This window comes from Pinus tabuliformis, chromosome J (assembly GCF_031772625.1).
Source record: "Pinus tabuliformis cultivar Carrire ecotype Pingquan chromosome J, CPIR1, whole genome shotgun sequence".
Lineage (NCBI taxonomy): Eukaryota > Viridiplantae > Streptophyta > Pinopsida > Pinales > Pinaceae > Pinus > Pinus tabuliformis.
The window spans coordinates 1,520,804,986-1,520,821,925 of NC_142295.1; the positions used below are offsets into that span (position 1 = coordinate 1,520,804,986).

The window sequence follows — 16,940 nt, forward strand, 5'->3', positions numbered from 1 at the left end:
GTGGCTTTCAGAAGAGGTTTAGATGAACCTATAGCGCAGTTCAGATAAGGAGATCTTCTAGTCCACGCAGGTCAAACTTTACTTTTGCAGTTGTAGCTTTAGTTTCAACAGCTTCCGGCTTCAAACTAGGGCAGTTGACATCTTGCAAATCGTCTATCGGATTGACTTGATTCCACCACCAAAAGTTGTGGCTTTTAGAGGAGGTTCAGATGAACCTACAACATAGTTCAGATGAGGAGATCTTCTAGTCCATGCAGGTCAAACTTTACTTCTGCAGTTGCAGCTTCAGTTTCAGTGGATTCCGGCTTCACATGTGTGAGGGAGAGACCCTTTTCTGCGCAGTAGAGAAGAGACTCTTTTCTGCGCAGTGGAGAGAGAGAGATGTGATGAGATGAGTGAGTCCAAATGAGGAAAAGTCCTCTTGTATTTATACACAATGTTGGTGTTTGAATAGATGTCACTGTTAGGCTTCTGAGCCTACATGAGTTATAGGTCGGCTTGATAATAATTCCATAATCAAAATAAATTCATATCTCCATGAATACTTATTGGAATCGGATGATCTTTATATCAATCCTACACCTCTCAACGAGAGGAATCTAATAAAAATATTATCTGCCATGAATGAGATGACCCACATGAATTTTTGCCCTAGTTTCCAATTTTAACACTCCCTCTCAACTAGGGAGAACCATCTGCAATATGTCTATCAGTCGTTACTATTCATCCATCAAATGCACTACCCTATACAGCTTGTCCCTTGCCCTGCTCTGCTCTATTCTGCATGTTCTGCTTTGTCTTGTTCTGCCCTGTACTGCTTTGTATTGTTCTGCTCTATTATGCTCTGCTCTTGCATTGTTCTGTTTTGCTCTGCTTTTGTCCGAATTATGAAGAAGAAGAAATGATCGAGGATATATCATACTGACTCAAAGTCAGTCTTAGAGTATGTACCATTGGTCCTAGACCAGTCTCAACCAACCCGAAGTCAGCGTCATAGTGAGTACAACTCCACTGGTCCTAGACCAGTATCATCCTCCACTGACTCAAATTCAATCTCAAAGTGTGTACCATTGGTCCCAGACCAGTGTCAACCAACCCGAAGTCAGCTTCATAGTAAGTACCACTCCTACCACTGGTCCCAGACCAGTATTGCAATCTTAGAGAGTGTATCACTGGTCCCAAACCAGTCTCAACTGACCTGAAGTCAGCGTCATAGTATGTACCACTCTCACTGGTCCCAGACCAGTACTGCACTGACACGAAGTTAGTCTCAGAGTATGTACCACTGGTCCCAGACCAGTCTCAATTGACCCAAAGTCAGTGTCATAGTATGGTACAACTCCTACCACTGGTCCCAGACTAGTATCATTGATCCCAGATCAATGGAGATCATCCTAGCATAGGGAGTACGGTAGATACAACGATGCGTCCATCAGTACTACTATGGTCCCTAACTTCATTTCTCTGCTCATTGATCAGATGAGAGGTACTTCCCATGAGTCCCAGACTGCATGGGTAGGATGCCTCGACAGGAGAACTAATCAATCATGTCCTCATAGGAGAACACATCAATCCTGCTACAATCGCCATGGAGAACACATCAATCCAGGCCGCCATGGAGAACACATCAATCCAGGCCTCATAGGAGAACACATCAATCCTGCTACAATCGCCATGGAGAACACATCAATCCAGGCCTCACAAGAGAACTAATCATCCTGCTACACAGGAGAGTGAATCATCCTGTTCCACAAGAGAGCGAATCATCTTGTCCCACAAGAGAGCGAATCATCTTGTTCCAGTGCGCACCACCAGGGGAGGGTGAGTCACCCTGTGGTCATATGTTGCTCCAGTAAGAACCGCAAGCCCTCAGAGCTCCCAGAGCTCAATGTATGCAACATACAGGACCCTTGTACAAGGATTTCTTGACGACTCCAAGTCGTTTGGGAAAATCACATATTAGATCTTTCCTTGGGGCTTTGACAAGGTGTATCGACCTGTACATCATCTTAATGTGATGGAACCTCCTTGCTCATCGACTTATCATATCGCAGATGATGTCTATCTGCTGGAGCAATCGACGAATACAATATTCCTCGATAATTGAATCCCACCTTTGGTTGTTACAGAGAATCACAGTGGTATGTGTTCAAACAGCTCACTGAAGAGCTTCCCCAACCAGGCAGCTTCATACGAGATCATACTCATAGATATGTATCCAGTCTCGATAGTGCTTATGGCAACCGACTTCTGCTTCCTGCTCATCCATTATATCGAAGCAGAATCCAAAGAGAAACAACACTAAAAAGTGCTCCAGTGATCCTCCACACTACCTGCCTAATCATCATTCGAATAATCATGTAGTTTCATATTTTCGACAGTGTATCTCAATCCATGAGAGATTGTGTCCTGAAGACATCTCAAAATATTCTTGGCAACAATCTAGTGAGGCTCAACCAAATATGAGCTCATAATGCTAATTGCAAAACATATGTTCAAACGGAGGTTCACCAAGAACATCAACGTGAATGAGTTTTTGAAACTTAGAGGCATTTCCCAAATCTGGTCTGACATCACTACCATATAACTTCTGAAAGTTAAGATCCTCGAGGTAGTCACAGGCTTGCAGTCCACCATACCAAATCTTTTTAGAATCTTCACCACATAATTTCCTTGAGATATGAAAATTTCCCTTGGCTTCTGCCACACTTCAAGTCCTTGGTTCTTCATTTCAAATTCAAAATCCAACTCCCTCTTACATTTGTGAATGAGAGGGTATGCACCTGTTAGAGAGAGGTCATCCACATACAACACCAGTATGAGAGGCTTGTCATATTCAACCTTAAAGTAAAAGTTAGGATCAGCTTCATTGCTAGTGAATCCCAACTTCATCAAGTAGCTATCGATCCTCTCATACCATGCTCGGGGTGCTTGCTTCAGCCCATAGAGAGCCTTCTTCAACCTACATACATGAGATTTTCAGTCATAAATCTCAAATCCTTCAGGTTGCTCCACATAGACCTCTTCTTTGATCGAACCGTGTAAGAACGTGGTCTTGACATCCATCTAATGTAGGTTCCATCCTTGTGAATCCACAAGGGTTATGATCAAGTGGATGGTCGTATATCTAGCAACAGGTTTAAATATCACATCATAGTCTATACCTTCCTTCTGAGAGAAACCACGAGCAACAAAACGAGCCTTATACTATTCCATACTTCCATTTGCTATAGCTTTATCTTGTAAAGCCATTTTGAAGTAAAAATTGTCTTCTCCTGGGGTCTGGGAAGTATTATACTATTTCGTACTTCCATCTGCTACAACTTTATCTTGTAAAGCCATTTTGAAGTAAAAATTGTCTTGTCCCGGGGTCTGGGAACTACTTCCCAAACATCATTCTCCATAATGGTCATAGCATCCTTCCATACTTGATGCTTGACGGCATCTGAGAATGATGAAGGCTCATTTTGTATGATTGTGCTTATACTGGTTAGGTATCCCTGATCCCTGTTGGGTTTCTTACTTTTACGGAAGGTTCCTGGGGGTGCAGCATTTCCTTCAACATCATCAAGTAGCCCCCTAAGCCATGAAGGCCTCTTCCTGGAAGAGGAAGGTTCAGGTGGATAAATAGGATCCATCAATTCTTCCACATCAGGCATTGTTACATCATCTACCCATAGAGACAGCTTCCACAATCGTACGGTGCCACACCATTTTGCTCTGGAGTATGTGGTGTAGTAGTCTCCCTCTTAATGCCAACCTTAGGTATACTTGAGTGAACCAACTATAATATATCAGAGGTCTTGCTTAGTCTTGAGGGGAATGGTCCCCTTTTGGGCTTTCCTTCGGCACATCCTGGACATACACCTTCTTTCTCTACTCGGAATTCAGGCATCCCTGTCACCATTTATCTTACACCGGGTAGAGCTTTATAATGAGGGGGGGCAAACCTCCGATGCCAAAGTTCAGACTAAAGAGATGTGTCATAAGACATGACACCTAGACTTCCATCAACCTGATATAATGAATCAACACGAAACCCAAGAGCAAAGGCATATTTAACATTATTTTTCCATATACGTACCTTGCCATCGCTGAAGGTTACCTTGTAGCCTTTGTCTTCCATTGTCGTGATGGACACCAAGTTATTTTTGATGTTAGGTGCATTTGATACATCCTGGAATTTCTAGCCTTCTTGAATGGTTTTCCTCTTCCTTGAGTCCCAACTCTCCTCTTACCTTCGCTATTGAATTTTTCATCCCTTTGATTGCCATCAAAGGTATTTTGATCATCGTCCTAGCGTGAGTCCTTTCTATCAAGGCACTCCCTTGCATAGTGACCTGCTTTATCGTAGATGTAACATCATCCTTTTCTTCCACCCTTAGGTCCAACCTTTCCTTTCGATTTAGTCCCGAAATTATTTCTTTTCTTAGCATGAGAAGAAAAGGCAACATGAGGACCTTTAGGCATGGGCATTTCTTGCTCTTCTACCCTTGTTTCTTCTTGAATGCATCTAGCCATTAATTCCTCGAAACCAGGAATTACATTATTTTTCAAAAGAGTAGTCCTGAACACGTACCATTCGGATGGTAATCCTCCAAGAGTCGTGAGTGCCATTTCTCTGTCAGTAATAGTCTCCCCAATAGATAGGATATCGTTCTTAATCTCGGTGATTCTTAAGAAGTATGCTTGCATACTCTCATCTTTACCCTTTTCTTCAGCTTATTTCTAAGAAACAAAACTTGATTTGCATCATTAACTTTAAATTAACTCACCAGTCTATCATAGATTTCCTTGGAGGTGTTTAGTTCAGAGATGTAGGCCACCATGCGCTTGTCGATAGAGTCCCGGATGATCTTCTTCGCTTTAATTTCTCTGTTCTTCCATTTGTTCCTGGCAGCAGGAGGTGCATTTGATGGAGGCTCAACAATATTGCCTCTCACATGATCCAAAAATCCTTGATCCTCAAGGGTTAGATCGATAGACATATTCCATCCGTGATAGTCAGCGTTCTCACGGAGCTTGTCTTCGGCAGGAAAAAGTGCGGAGGACCCCATCGTTCTTTTAGGATAGCCTTGCCAATCTTCTCTTCGGTGATTGCTCTTACTCTTGCTCGGTCTTTGTCTTCACCTCAGCTTTGATTCCATGTTAAGTTATGGTATGTTCTATGCTTATAACAGTTTACTTCTTTTCCTTATTATATTCCACAGATTAGCAATCACATGTACATAAAGTAAAGTGCAGATGAAACATTAAACGATTGACAGAAAACAAGCCAAGACAAGAGACGCAAGATGTGGCGGCTAGCCAGGGACAAACCCCACAATGTGTGGGGAAACCCTTTGATCAAATCTTATTTTATCTTCAATAATTCAGCAGAGAGAAATAATACAATAAATCTGATTCATATCAGCAGTAACAAACCCTAGATCAGCAGCATCAGCATTAGTGGCTTCATCATCAAACTAAGGCAGACGATATCTCACAAACCGACTGTCGGATCGGCTTGATTCCACCACCAAAAGTTGTGGCTTCCAGAGGAGGTTCAGATGAACCTACAACGTAGTTCAGATGAGGAGATCTTCTAGTCCACACAGGTCAAACTTTACTTCTGCAGTTGTAGCTTCAGTTTTGGCAGTGTTCAGCTTCAAACTAAGGCAGTTGATATCTTGCAAACCATCCGTCGGATTGACTTGATTCCACCACCAAAAGTTGTGGCTTTCAGAGGAGGTTCAAATGAACCTACAGCGCAATTCAGATAAGGAGGTCTTCTAGTCCATGAAGGTCAAACTTTACTTCTGCAGTTGTAGCTTTAGTTTCGACATCTTCCAGCTTCAAACTAGGGCAATTGATATCTTGCAAACTGTTCGTCGGATTGACTTGATTCCACCACCAAAAGTTGCGACTTTCAGAGGAGGTTCAAATGAACCTACAACGCAGTTCAGATGAGAAGATCTTCTAGTCCACGCAGGTCAAAATTTACTTCTGTGTTTGCAGCTTCAGTTTCAACAGATTCCGGCTTCACATGTGTGAGGGAGAGACCCTTTTCTACGCAGTAGAGAAGAGACTCTTTTCTGCGCAGTAGAGAGAGAGAAATGTGATGAGATGAGTGAGTCCAAATGAGGAAAAGTCCTCTTGTCTTTATACACAATGTTGGTGTTTGAATAGATGTGAATGTTAGGCTTTTGAGCCTACATGAGTTATAGGTTGGCTTGATAATAATTCCACAATCAAAATAAATTCATATCTCCATGAATACTTATTGGAATCGGATGATCTTTATATCAATCCTACACCTCTCGACGAGAGGAATCTAATAAAAATATTATCAACCATGAATGAGATTACCCACATGAATTTTTGCCCTAGTTTCCAATTTTAATAGAGATTCACCAGATGGACATCAAGACTGCGTTCTTGAATGGGGTGATAGAAGAAGACGTATACATTGAACCAGAGGGTTTTGAGACACATGAAAAGAAAATTTATGTGTGTAGGTTGAAGAAAGCCTTGTATGGGCTTAAACAAGCGCCTAGAGCATGATACGGTCGAATTGATGGTTACTTGCAGAAGATGGGATTTATCAAGAGTGACACATATCCCAACCTCTACTATCTGACTGTAGAGAGTGAGCCTCTAATTCTGGTGTTATATGTGGATGACCTTTTTCTGGCAAGTTCATCTAGGCTCATGAAAGATTGTAAGGAAAACCTAGCTACAAAATTTGACATGAAGGATTTGGGATGGATGCATTATTTTTTGGGGTTAGAAGTTTGGCAGCAGAAAGGTGAAATTTTCCTTGGACAAGGGAGATAAGCTACAAATTTTTTAAAAAGGTTCAGAATGCAGTACTGTAGACCCATGGCTACAACAATGATTACCAACTGGAAGAAGATTGATGTGTCTGAAGATAATGAAGTAGAGCCCACCTTGTACAGGCAACTCATATGGTCCCTAATATGGTCCCTGATGTATTTTGGTCAATACCAAGCCAAACATTTGTTACGCTGTCAACACCCTCAGTCAGTTCATGGTAGAATCGAAGAGGGCACACCAGGCTGTAGCCAAGCATGTTCTCAGATATATACGAGGAACAATCGAGCATGGATTAATGTATACCCGAGACAATGATATCAATCTGAGTGGATTCACTGAAGCAAATTGGGCTGGAAGTTTAGTAGATCAGAAAAGTACCACTGGGTATTGTTTCAACATTGGATCAAGAATGACCTCCTGGTGTAGTAGGAAACAAAAGGTCGTATCTCTAAGCTCAGATGAAGTTGAATATATGGCAACTAGCACAACATTATGTGAAGCCATATGGAGAAGAATGGAAGCGACCAACATTTTGAGTGATAATAAGAGTTGCATCAAGCTCTTTGAGAATCTAGTTTTTCATGATCAGTCAAACCACATTGACATCAAGTATCACTTTATCAGAGGCTATGTCTAGCAAGGTGCCGTAGAGTTACAATACACGTCGAAAGGAGAATGGGTGGCAGATATTCTCACCAACGGGTGGCAAACATTCTCACCAAGGCTCTAGGAAGAACAAAGTTGTTTATTTCAAAGAGAAGATGGGGATGATTGAGAATCTGTTTCAGTAGCAGAAATGGATAGTGCAGTACTTAAGAGGGAGCTGCAACACAGATACAATAGTGACAGTGGTAGTGTCATGGGCAGCAATACAAAATTCAATATCGAGCGGATGAAGGGAAACAAGCTAAGCATCAGCAGCGTAAAGGACCGATGTCATGGATCAATGTGATACTTCTACTGAGAGGTATTGCTAGAGCACATTTCTCACTAAGAGAGAGTGTTGTTTTTTTGGGCAACTTCGGATGTGCTCTAGCTCTGAAATTTTGTGGAGGGGCTAGAACACGTGAGATCTCCAAGACCCAAAAATCGTTTGGTGAAATTCTACCCGGATTGTATTTTATTAAAATAATTAATTTTTTTAATGAGGTCCTAAGTCTAAAATTAGGAAAATTAAAATATTAATGGGTATTAATGAAAATATGGGTGTGAAGCTTCTAAGAGACGAGGATCAAGTCAAATTTAATCTTAACTGTTGATTAGAGATTAGATCACAACCATTGATATCTCAACAAGAAGAGTATAAATGAAGACTTGAGAGTCATTTGCAGATACACCTAAGTGAATACTCAGTAACCTGAGGGAAGTCCATTCTCAAGAAGTAAAAGTTCAATTTCAGAGGGAGAGTTGTAGGGTGAAGGAAGAGGAGGTTATCAACATCAGCCAGAGATTGAGGAGGAGGGGATGCAGTCCATCAAAGGGACAACATAGAGGGACATCTTAAAGAGGTAGCACAGCAAAGGACGTAGTCCACATGCAGAGATGAAGAAGAGATGACAGAGTGGAGACAGGAGGGTCTCTTAGGTGTCATAATTTCTCCCAAGGGAGGAGAAAATTATCTCTAGTGTTTTCACAAAGACTTATCTATGTTCTGAAAATCATTCCTTATAAAGAGATTGTTGCTAAAGAATAATAAATAAACCCTCATATGCTGCACTAGTTTTCCCACATTGGGTTTTTCCGGGGACTATTGTCCAAAAACAACTGTGTTGATGTGATTGATTCTTGTGCTTGTATTTCACTATTCTTTTCTCTATGCTATTGTGACAACTACACTAGAATTTACTTTGATGTTTACTGAAGGGTTTTGTAAATAACTTACTGTGAAAAATAAGTAAAAGAAATAAATCAGTGAAAAACAAGAGAAATAAATCAGTTGATGTAGTAGAATTTCATGTTAGAAATTTTCACATATCCCACTTGTTTTTTATATCTCTCACAATTTTATTTAGAGAGCTCTATCTTCTTGTTGACTCTCCTTTCTTATGCATGGGCACAATTGCAAGTTTGAACATGACTAATGTCAAATGTAATGTTGTGACCATCACCCCCTCAATAATCTCCTTGCAATTTTGTTTGGCTTCACAATGCAACAATGCTTGGAAACCACTAGTTTTTGGCATGTGAAGAGACAATTGTCCTCTCTTCAAAGTCACTCATTCTTGGGAATGTTGGAAACCACAAATTCATTTGGTGTCAACTCTTCCTCGTAACCAAGCAAGCTTGTGAGATTCGGCCTAACTTGTCTCAAAAAAGTAGGTTGTGACATACCATGGACAACAACCTTGGTATCAACCACAAAAATAACACTAAAAATGAAAAGATAGTTGTCTAATTAAACACCAAGTTGAAAACCTACAATGCCCAGTGTCATGGTGTAAGGTCACCTAAATACTTAAAACATTTGAAACCATGGATTTCAAGCCAAGTGAAATGTGTAAGGACTCATTTAAATTAGAAAATGCCATAGATGTGTTGACCTCATAAGTCATAATTTTAGGGAGATGTGTCAAGACCAACATAAATAATATTATTGCAGAATGTGGTGTAATCAATTGATTAGGAGGTCTGCTTAGTCTAAAAAATGTGTCATTGTAATCATCATTTTTGGGGATTTTCATGACTAACTGCTAAATATCCCATACACCCCGAACATTGTTGAACATTGCTTATCTATGTTGCAAAGAAGTTATGGACCCACATATTAAATAATGCATTTGCTCATTGTTACTTCTGTGTCTGCATTTTCCAATATCACTTCCATTTATTTGTTGATCATTCTTACCAAAATTTCAACAGTGCTTTGACAGAACTATATTTCAGCAAAGTTAAACAATGTTATCCCTAAACAGAGTTTCGACAATAGAACCCTACAGCATTGTTTTGTAGCACTATTCTTATGATGAAAGTTATTCAAATCACTACTCACTCACTAAAACAATTGCAAGATTTGGAGTCGTGTATTTGTAAAAACCAGAATTTAAAATTAGATGTCTAATTAAACACCAAGTTGAAAACCTACAATGGATAGTGTCATCGTGTAAGGGCACCTAAATACCTGAAACATTTGAAACCATGGATTTCAAGCCAAGTGAAATGTGTAAGGACTCATTTAAATTAGACGATACCATAGATGTGTTGACCCATGTCATAAGTTAAGATTTTAGAGAGATGTGTCAAGACAACATGAATAATAATAAAGATTATCGCAGAATTAGTGTAATAAATTGATTGGGAGGTCTGCCTAGTCTTAAAAATGTGTCATTGTACTCATCATTTTGGGGATTCATGACAAACCACTAAATATTCCATACACCCCAAACATTGCTGAACATTACTTATCTATGCTCCAATCATTGTTTCTTCTTTGTGTCTGCATTTTCCAAAACCACTTACATTTATTTATTTGTTTTATTTTCTTCAATTGTAGTGAAATTTCAATGATTTCTACAGTTGTTTGTTTATTCAAAGTGCACCAGTCAGTGTTTTAGATCACTTGCCATTGAATGGTTTGCAGCAACTAGCTTTCTCGATATATGTATTAATGATTATTATGGATCTCTTGCATTTGAAAGGTTCATTGTAGAAGAAAGTTTCCTTTGTGGGCATGTAATGCTCTGTTGCATTGATGTTATCATTGACAATTTAGTTACAATATTCCAATGATTTGAATTTTTGTGCACTTTCAAAAATGTTAAAAATGGATACATAAAAGAAAAAAGATTAAAATGTATATTCACTACAAATGATTGTTTCCCCTGCAAGGTCTCAAAGTAATTTCATTGTGGTTCAATAGCCCCAAAAATAGTTATTAGCAATACTATCCATTGTGACTGTCATCCTAATATATTTCTTACAAATGCAGCATCTTATCCAAACTATCAATAAAGCTGAGTAATTTTCAGGAAATGCATTTCAATAACTAAGAAAAGGATGTCTTGAAAGTACGATATTACTTTCGGTTTTCTGCTAGTATGTCAAAAAAACCAAAGCTTTACGAGACTAAGAAATGCCTTAAATCTTGACTTGGACAAGAATGCCTGTTGGTAACAAAAAAATTATTCCTCCGCCATAATCTTCGGAACCCTCCACAAATATAAAATAAATTATCAAAAAATCTACCAAATATTCCTTTCGTCAATCTCTACGTGATGGTTGTCATTCTAACAAACGGCATGAAATCAACCCCTTATTCTGCCAGTTAAAACCACGTGCCAAAACTAGCTTCAACTGTTCTGAATGCTCTTGTAATAGTTAGCTTTGTTGTCAATAAGAGCCTTTACAGTCTCTAAACCCATTGGATCTCCCTCCTCAATAACTTTCAGAACAGTGCCACCGCCCGTAAATAAATAGTATTTGACATTGTTCAATGCAGCTTCATAGAGGGCTGGATGAAGGCTGGCACAGAATGAAAACATTGTTAACGCTCTATTCATATGAAACACTTGCATGAGATTCATATGAAACACTTCCATGAGATAAATACTATAGCGATGAAAATTTACCTTTTAAAAGTCTGAAGGGTATCACCACCTCCAAAGAATTTTTGAGCAGAACGATTTTTATCAATGACCTCATCCATTTTGCTTGTACCGTGCCAGAAATGTGGCATGAATCCCATCACAGCATTAACAAATATTGTCTTAGCTGAGTTCATTGCTTGTTTAGCCTCATCTCTCTCAAATGAGACAGGGTCAACATCAACAACATACTTGTAAGTCTGGCCTGGAGCAAAATCCTGCCACACATCGACAATGAAAGAATTTCACATCAGATCACATCATAGCTGATTGATATTTCAACTCAAACAGTTCTACTACTGCCAGAAAAGAAATCTGTAGTATATACCTTGACATCAATCGTTCTAAATTTCCCTTCAAATCTACCATCCAAAGTATCAGTTTCAACCAGAACCTGCAACTCGAGAATTTTTTTGTGCACCTTATCCTGTTCTACCAGCTCTTTTGCAAGTTCAATATCTGATTCCTACACAAAAAAGGGAAAACACAAAATAAATAAAACAAAACAACAACTCCATAGAGACATTTCAGACTGGAGAGAAAAAGAATACATACCTCAACACCAACAATTTTAACTCCATATTTAGCACATAGATAAGTATTGTAAATAATACCACCCAGAACCAACTTATCAACTTTCTTGTACATCTGTTTTAATGGACCAATCTTAGTATCATACTTTGCACCAGCAACAATTGCAACAAATGGTTTGCTGGGATTCAAGACAGATTGCACATGATAAAGTTCGCCCTGAGAAAGGATACATTGTCAGGAAATTCAAATCGGAATTCTTCCTTTTTGCTAAATGACAAGAAATATCGAACCAAAATCTGTTTTCATTGAAATAATGACTCGAATAAAGTAACAGGATACCAAATAAAATTTAAGGAAAGAACACACACCTGCATGCATAGTCCTGCATATGAGGGAAGGTATTTCGCAATATGGTATGTGGAACCATGAGGCTGCCATGAGCCAAATGCATCATTAACATATACATCAGCTAAAGCAGAGAGCTGAAGGACAAATCTGTTAAGCTTCTCTCCTTTGTCTTCCTCCCCCTGTTTCATGGGAGAGATAAAATTATTATCAAGGAGATAATTGGCTTCAGAAATTATAAAAGAAATGACTATATTCAATCATATTCAGCTATCCTTTGTCTTCCTCTCCTGTTTCATGTAAGAGCTAAAATTATTATCAGGAAGAGATATTTGGCTTCAGAAGTTATAAAGGAAATTGCTATAGTCAATCATATTCAGCTGATCAGTGATACCAGACACATTGGTTTACTTAATAATAGAGCCATATGAAACATAGAGGCCCACTCAATAAGTGTCTAGGTCCCCAGGTTCCTGTTCCCCAAGGCAGTGGGTCCTACGACCAGCTAGTAGTAAAACCCAGAACGCCAACCATATCAGTAACAGTGCATTGAATAAAAATTGCAGTGGGCACATCGAAAATGGACACTAAAGGTCCACTCAATATAATTGTCAAGGCCCCAGGTTCCTGTTCCTCCAAGTTAGGTCCTACATCACATGCCCCATATTTTAGAAGGATTCATTTTCAGGAGATCAGCTAGTAGTAAAACCAAGAACGCCACTTATATGAGTAAACAGTGCATTGAATAATAATAGTGCACTGGGAACATTGAAAATGGACACTGGAAGAAATCCAACTAAGACTAGGTCTAATGCACTGGGGCATTTGGAAGCTCAAGTATATGCATACACACAAAAACATTAGCTAGAGCATGAACCTGAATGACAATTCTTTAGAGCTTTTCTTCTGTCTTCATCACCATATTTCATAGCTGGTCACTGCTACCAGCCCCATCACAAGTCAACTCAATATGTCAACTCAATATAAGTAATTGAGGTCTCGGGTCTCTGTTCATAAAGGCTTTGGGTCCTAGATCACAAGTCCCAGACTTCTAAAAAATTTGTCTTCCTGTGACCAGACATAATCAAGTTCAGATCACCAAAGAGTTCATTGCACCCAGATAAGCCAGGTACATTCGCTGCCTGGACGAAGGTAGGGTGATCTGTGAACTCTTTGTGTGCTCCTGCACGCATAACAGTACATTGAATCTAGCCCACGGGGCTTTGGATTGACGGTGAATGGGTGCGCTGTTAAGGCACTCCTTGCGATAGGTCACTGGTTCAATTCCCCGTGGGTACTTAGTTTAGTCTTAACCTAGAAAAAAAAAAAACAGTACATTGAATCTAGACATAAATTAGCTGAATTGACAACGGACACTAGCACAGATCCAACTAAATCAGGCTCTGCAACTTGACACTGGAAGAAGATATCTCAAGTTCACCCAAATGGGCTCAAATACTTGAATTCCACCTCAAATGTTAGAAACCAAACAAGCAACCTTTATCTTTGTAACATCAAGTTACATATCAGACATTCGTTTGGTTAGGCCTGTGCTAGTAACATAAATTCATTTTCAATAAATGACTAGTCCAGAATACTACGACCCTGAATTTAGTAATTTACTACATATTGGACAAAGGAAATTAAGCCGGGAGAAGCAAAAAAACACAGGAATCATGCTAAAGAACTCACTGCAAACCACCGAGTATTTGGCAGGTAGATTCCACCAATCTTCCGACTCTTAAGGTCATGGATCAGCCAGTTGATGGAGGTGTCAATATCCAGAATTCCATTTTTCTCCGTTGTATTGAAGCGGGGAACTACAAATTTGATGTGGAGCTTCCTTTGCAAATAAGCAACAACAGCATCCACAGATTCATCCTGGACAGTAGAGATCGTTTTTGTCTTCTTATCATACGGGCGTCCAACGTGAGTCATGATAATGGGCCTGCACATTCCAGTTTCAGTTCAAATGAGCTCATCACTACAACCTATGCACAATAAGCTGAACTAAACACAGGATTAAGGGCTGTAAAATAGGTCTAGAAGGTAAACAGTTGAGCCCACCTTCCACCTCGCTCGACTATGTTGTACATAGTTGGTAAAGTGACATCGATTCTGTATTGATCTAGTATTTTACCTGCACCCACCACCATTAAAAACCTTTGAGGCACCTTCTAATGAAACAGAATCCAATGATAACACCTTAGAACATACTCAGAACACTAGATCAATACAAAGAACCCGCACCCTTTTAGGTTAACGAATCAATAACAGAACTGGCATAACAAAACTGTCAGGCAGACTACTACCAATGGCCATTAATTTTAATTTAAATATTCAAGATCTGAGGCTAGAAGTGATTCAAAAATTAAAAAAAAATTGCTGCTATGAAACCCTGAAATAACCGTTTACAGTATAAATGGAACCTGGAAACTTAAAAATTCCGGGAACTAAAAAGTTTTAAAACAATTTTTTAATATAGTTTCACAAATTTTACAAATTTCCAATGTTGTTTTACAAATTTTGATGTACATTTTATAAACGAGTCATGATATATAATACAAGGAAAAACATATATTAGTGCTGAAGCCTAGGACTGCCTCTCTCTTTAAGTGAGGAAACAGGAGGGCTAGAGAAAAGCATTACACAGACAAGCATTACAAAGGAAAATAATTGGCTCAAGTATGCAGGTAGGGAACATCAAGATATAAACAGATGTAGCCTAGATTAAAGATGGCCAGCTCTCATGGTCACACTAAAAGATGCGCCATATGTAAAAATGCCAACTTGTACAAAGGAATTATGCTGAAGTCCAGGACTACCTTTCTCTTTTAAGTAAGGAAATTGGGGGGCTAGAGAAAAGAAGTTCAAAGGAAAGACAAGCATTTCAAGGGAAAATAATTGGCTCAAGTAAGCAGGTAGGGAACACCAAAATCAAACAGATGCCGTGAAGATTAACATGGAAAATAGCAATTAGAGATAAGAGAACGTGGAAGAGAAAGTATGGATGCTCTAGGGAAGAATTACAATGCTAAATATGAGGCGAGGTTCTCAGGTGATAAGGTATTCAGTTCCCCCTGCTACCTCTGAAGAATCCTTTGGAGTGGATGAATTGGTAGCAAAAGAGGAAGACACTATTCAGCAAGACAGTTCGAGCAAAAAACCAGTCCTCAGTCTCATAAAAAATGGTAGCAAGTTTTATAACTATAATAAGTGTTAACATGATAGTTCAGATTATTCCAATAAACTCCAGATGAAGCAAAATGCCCTAAAATTGCACTGAAAAAGGACCCTGAGAATTCAAAAAGAAGGGGAATTGATAAACATTTGGGGTAATGAAACAATGAAAGAACTGTATACTTGCCTTTCTTCACAACGTTGTGATCGACCCTGAGAAGAACGACCTTGTCTCTGAGATCAGCATCCTGCAGCAGAGGCAACCTCGGATCGATCTCCACTTGGTCAATTCCATCGTCCACGCTGTAACCCACACCCAGCCCATTCTCTGAATTATACTTAGCCATAGTTCTTGATTAGTATCTCCTTGATTACTGATCCCTTGCTTGTTATGGGCATCGACCCTCTCGCTTAATTTATATATGCTCGATCCAGCCATCTTTACCAGCGACGCCCCCAAATTCGTCGGTATTTGTCTAGGTTCCGTGGGATTTCAGCCCCCAAATTCGTCGGCATTTGTCTAGGTTCCGTGGGATTTCAGCCCCCAAATTCGTCGGTATTTGTCTAGGTTCCGTGGGATTTCAAGTAAACCGCGGCGTGGAGAACTTGCGTGCGGGGAAAGTCTTCGATGCCGAAAACCTTTTCGTTTCCAGTGATCGTGTCAACTCTGGCTTCTGGAATTTCGCGATAGCCGTGAGGCACAGCTCAGCAATAACCGTTTGTAAACCATTAATTTCAAACTGAAACCCCTGGGAGCCCGGTATTGCCCACTAGGGAGGAACGATATAACTGTCTTTACTGCCACGTGTAGTGAACCGTCCCTTCTGCTTAGCCACCATCAGTGTTGAATAAATGTTTGGTCATCGGTGGACCTTCGTGTATACGGCGAACCAAAGTCACGCCCGCTTAACATCTAGAAGTTTGACGGGAAGAAATATTTGACTCAAATATTTTAATTATTAATAATATTTAAAGTACCTCTAAGTAGTGGGAATTCAGGGTGATAATGTCATTTCTTTAGGTTCAAATTTTGTCCAATTATATTTTGGAATGGTTTGTGGGTTATTATATAAGGTTAGTTGGTAAGTTCTTATGGCGGAGATGGTATATTTTAATTATCAATTTTGGGTGGCAATGATGATTTTATGCAATAGTTACTCATTTTCTTTGGTCATCTTTAATTAAAGTCCATGATTCTTGGTGTTAGTAATGTTTTATATTTTAATTATCAAATAATAATCAGTTAATTAATTTTATTTTTTTAAGAATTATGGGAATGAGTAATTTATTAAGTCACATAGGGAATGAGTAATTTATTAAGTCACATAGGGTAAGTTATCAAGGGGTGTTTTTTGAACATTTATTTATCTTGTCTTATTACCACAAGCCAAATTTCACTTGAGATTTGAACATGAGTGGGGAGACTTACCTCCTAAGTAATCAAGCGATTGCCCCTCAACTTGTTAAAATTATTGTCGTTATTGC

At 39.2% G+C, this 16,940-nt stretch overlaps 1 protein-coding gene across 1 annotated transcript; it reads right to left on the reverse strand.

Annotated features, from left to right (window-relative positions):
- Positions 1–10,774: 10,774 nt before the first annotated feature.
- On the reverse strand, positions 10,775–16,205 carry LOC149233283 (uncharacterized). The gene is made up of 8 exons (XM_089379719.1): positions 15,643–16,205; positions 14,343–14,415; positions 13,968–14,223; positions 12,299–12,457; positions 11,952–12,146; positions 11,725–11,862; positions 11,382–11,614; positions 10,775–11,274 (listed from the first exon to the last, which is right to left on the reverse strand). The coding sequence occupies exons 1-8, from the start codon at positions 15,800–15,802 to the stop codon at positions 11,103–11,105; spliced, it is 1,386 nt and encodes a 461-aa protein (XP_089235845.1). The 5' UTR covers positions 15,803–16,205; the 3' UTR covers positions 10,775–11,102.
- Between the last annotated feature and the right edge of the window lie 735 nt (positions 16,206–16,940).

Coding starts and splice junctions, on each gene's coding strand:
- LOC149233283 (XM_089379719.1), bottom strand. CDS start 15,802: ATGGCTAAGTATAATTCAGAGAATGGGCTGGGTGTGGGTTACAGCGTG. Junction 11,615..11,724: donor TTAGAACGATTGATGTCAAG/GTATATACTACA, acceptor GATGTGTGGCAG/GATTTTGCTCCAGGCCAGAC. Junction 11,275..11,381: donor ACCCTTCAGACTTTTAAAAG/GTAAATTTTCAT, acceptor ATTCTGTGCCAG/CCTTCATCCAGCCCTCTATG.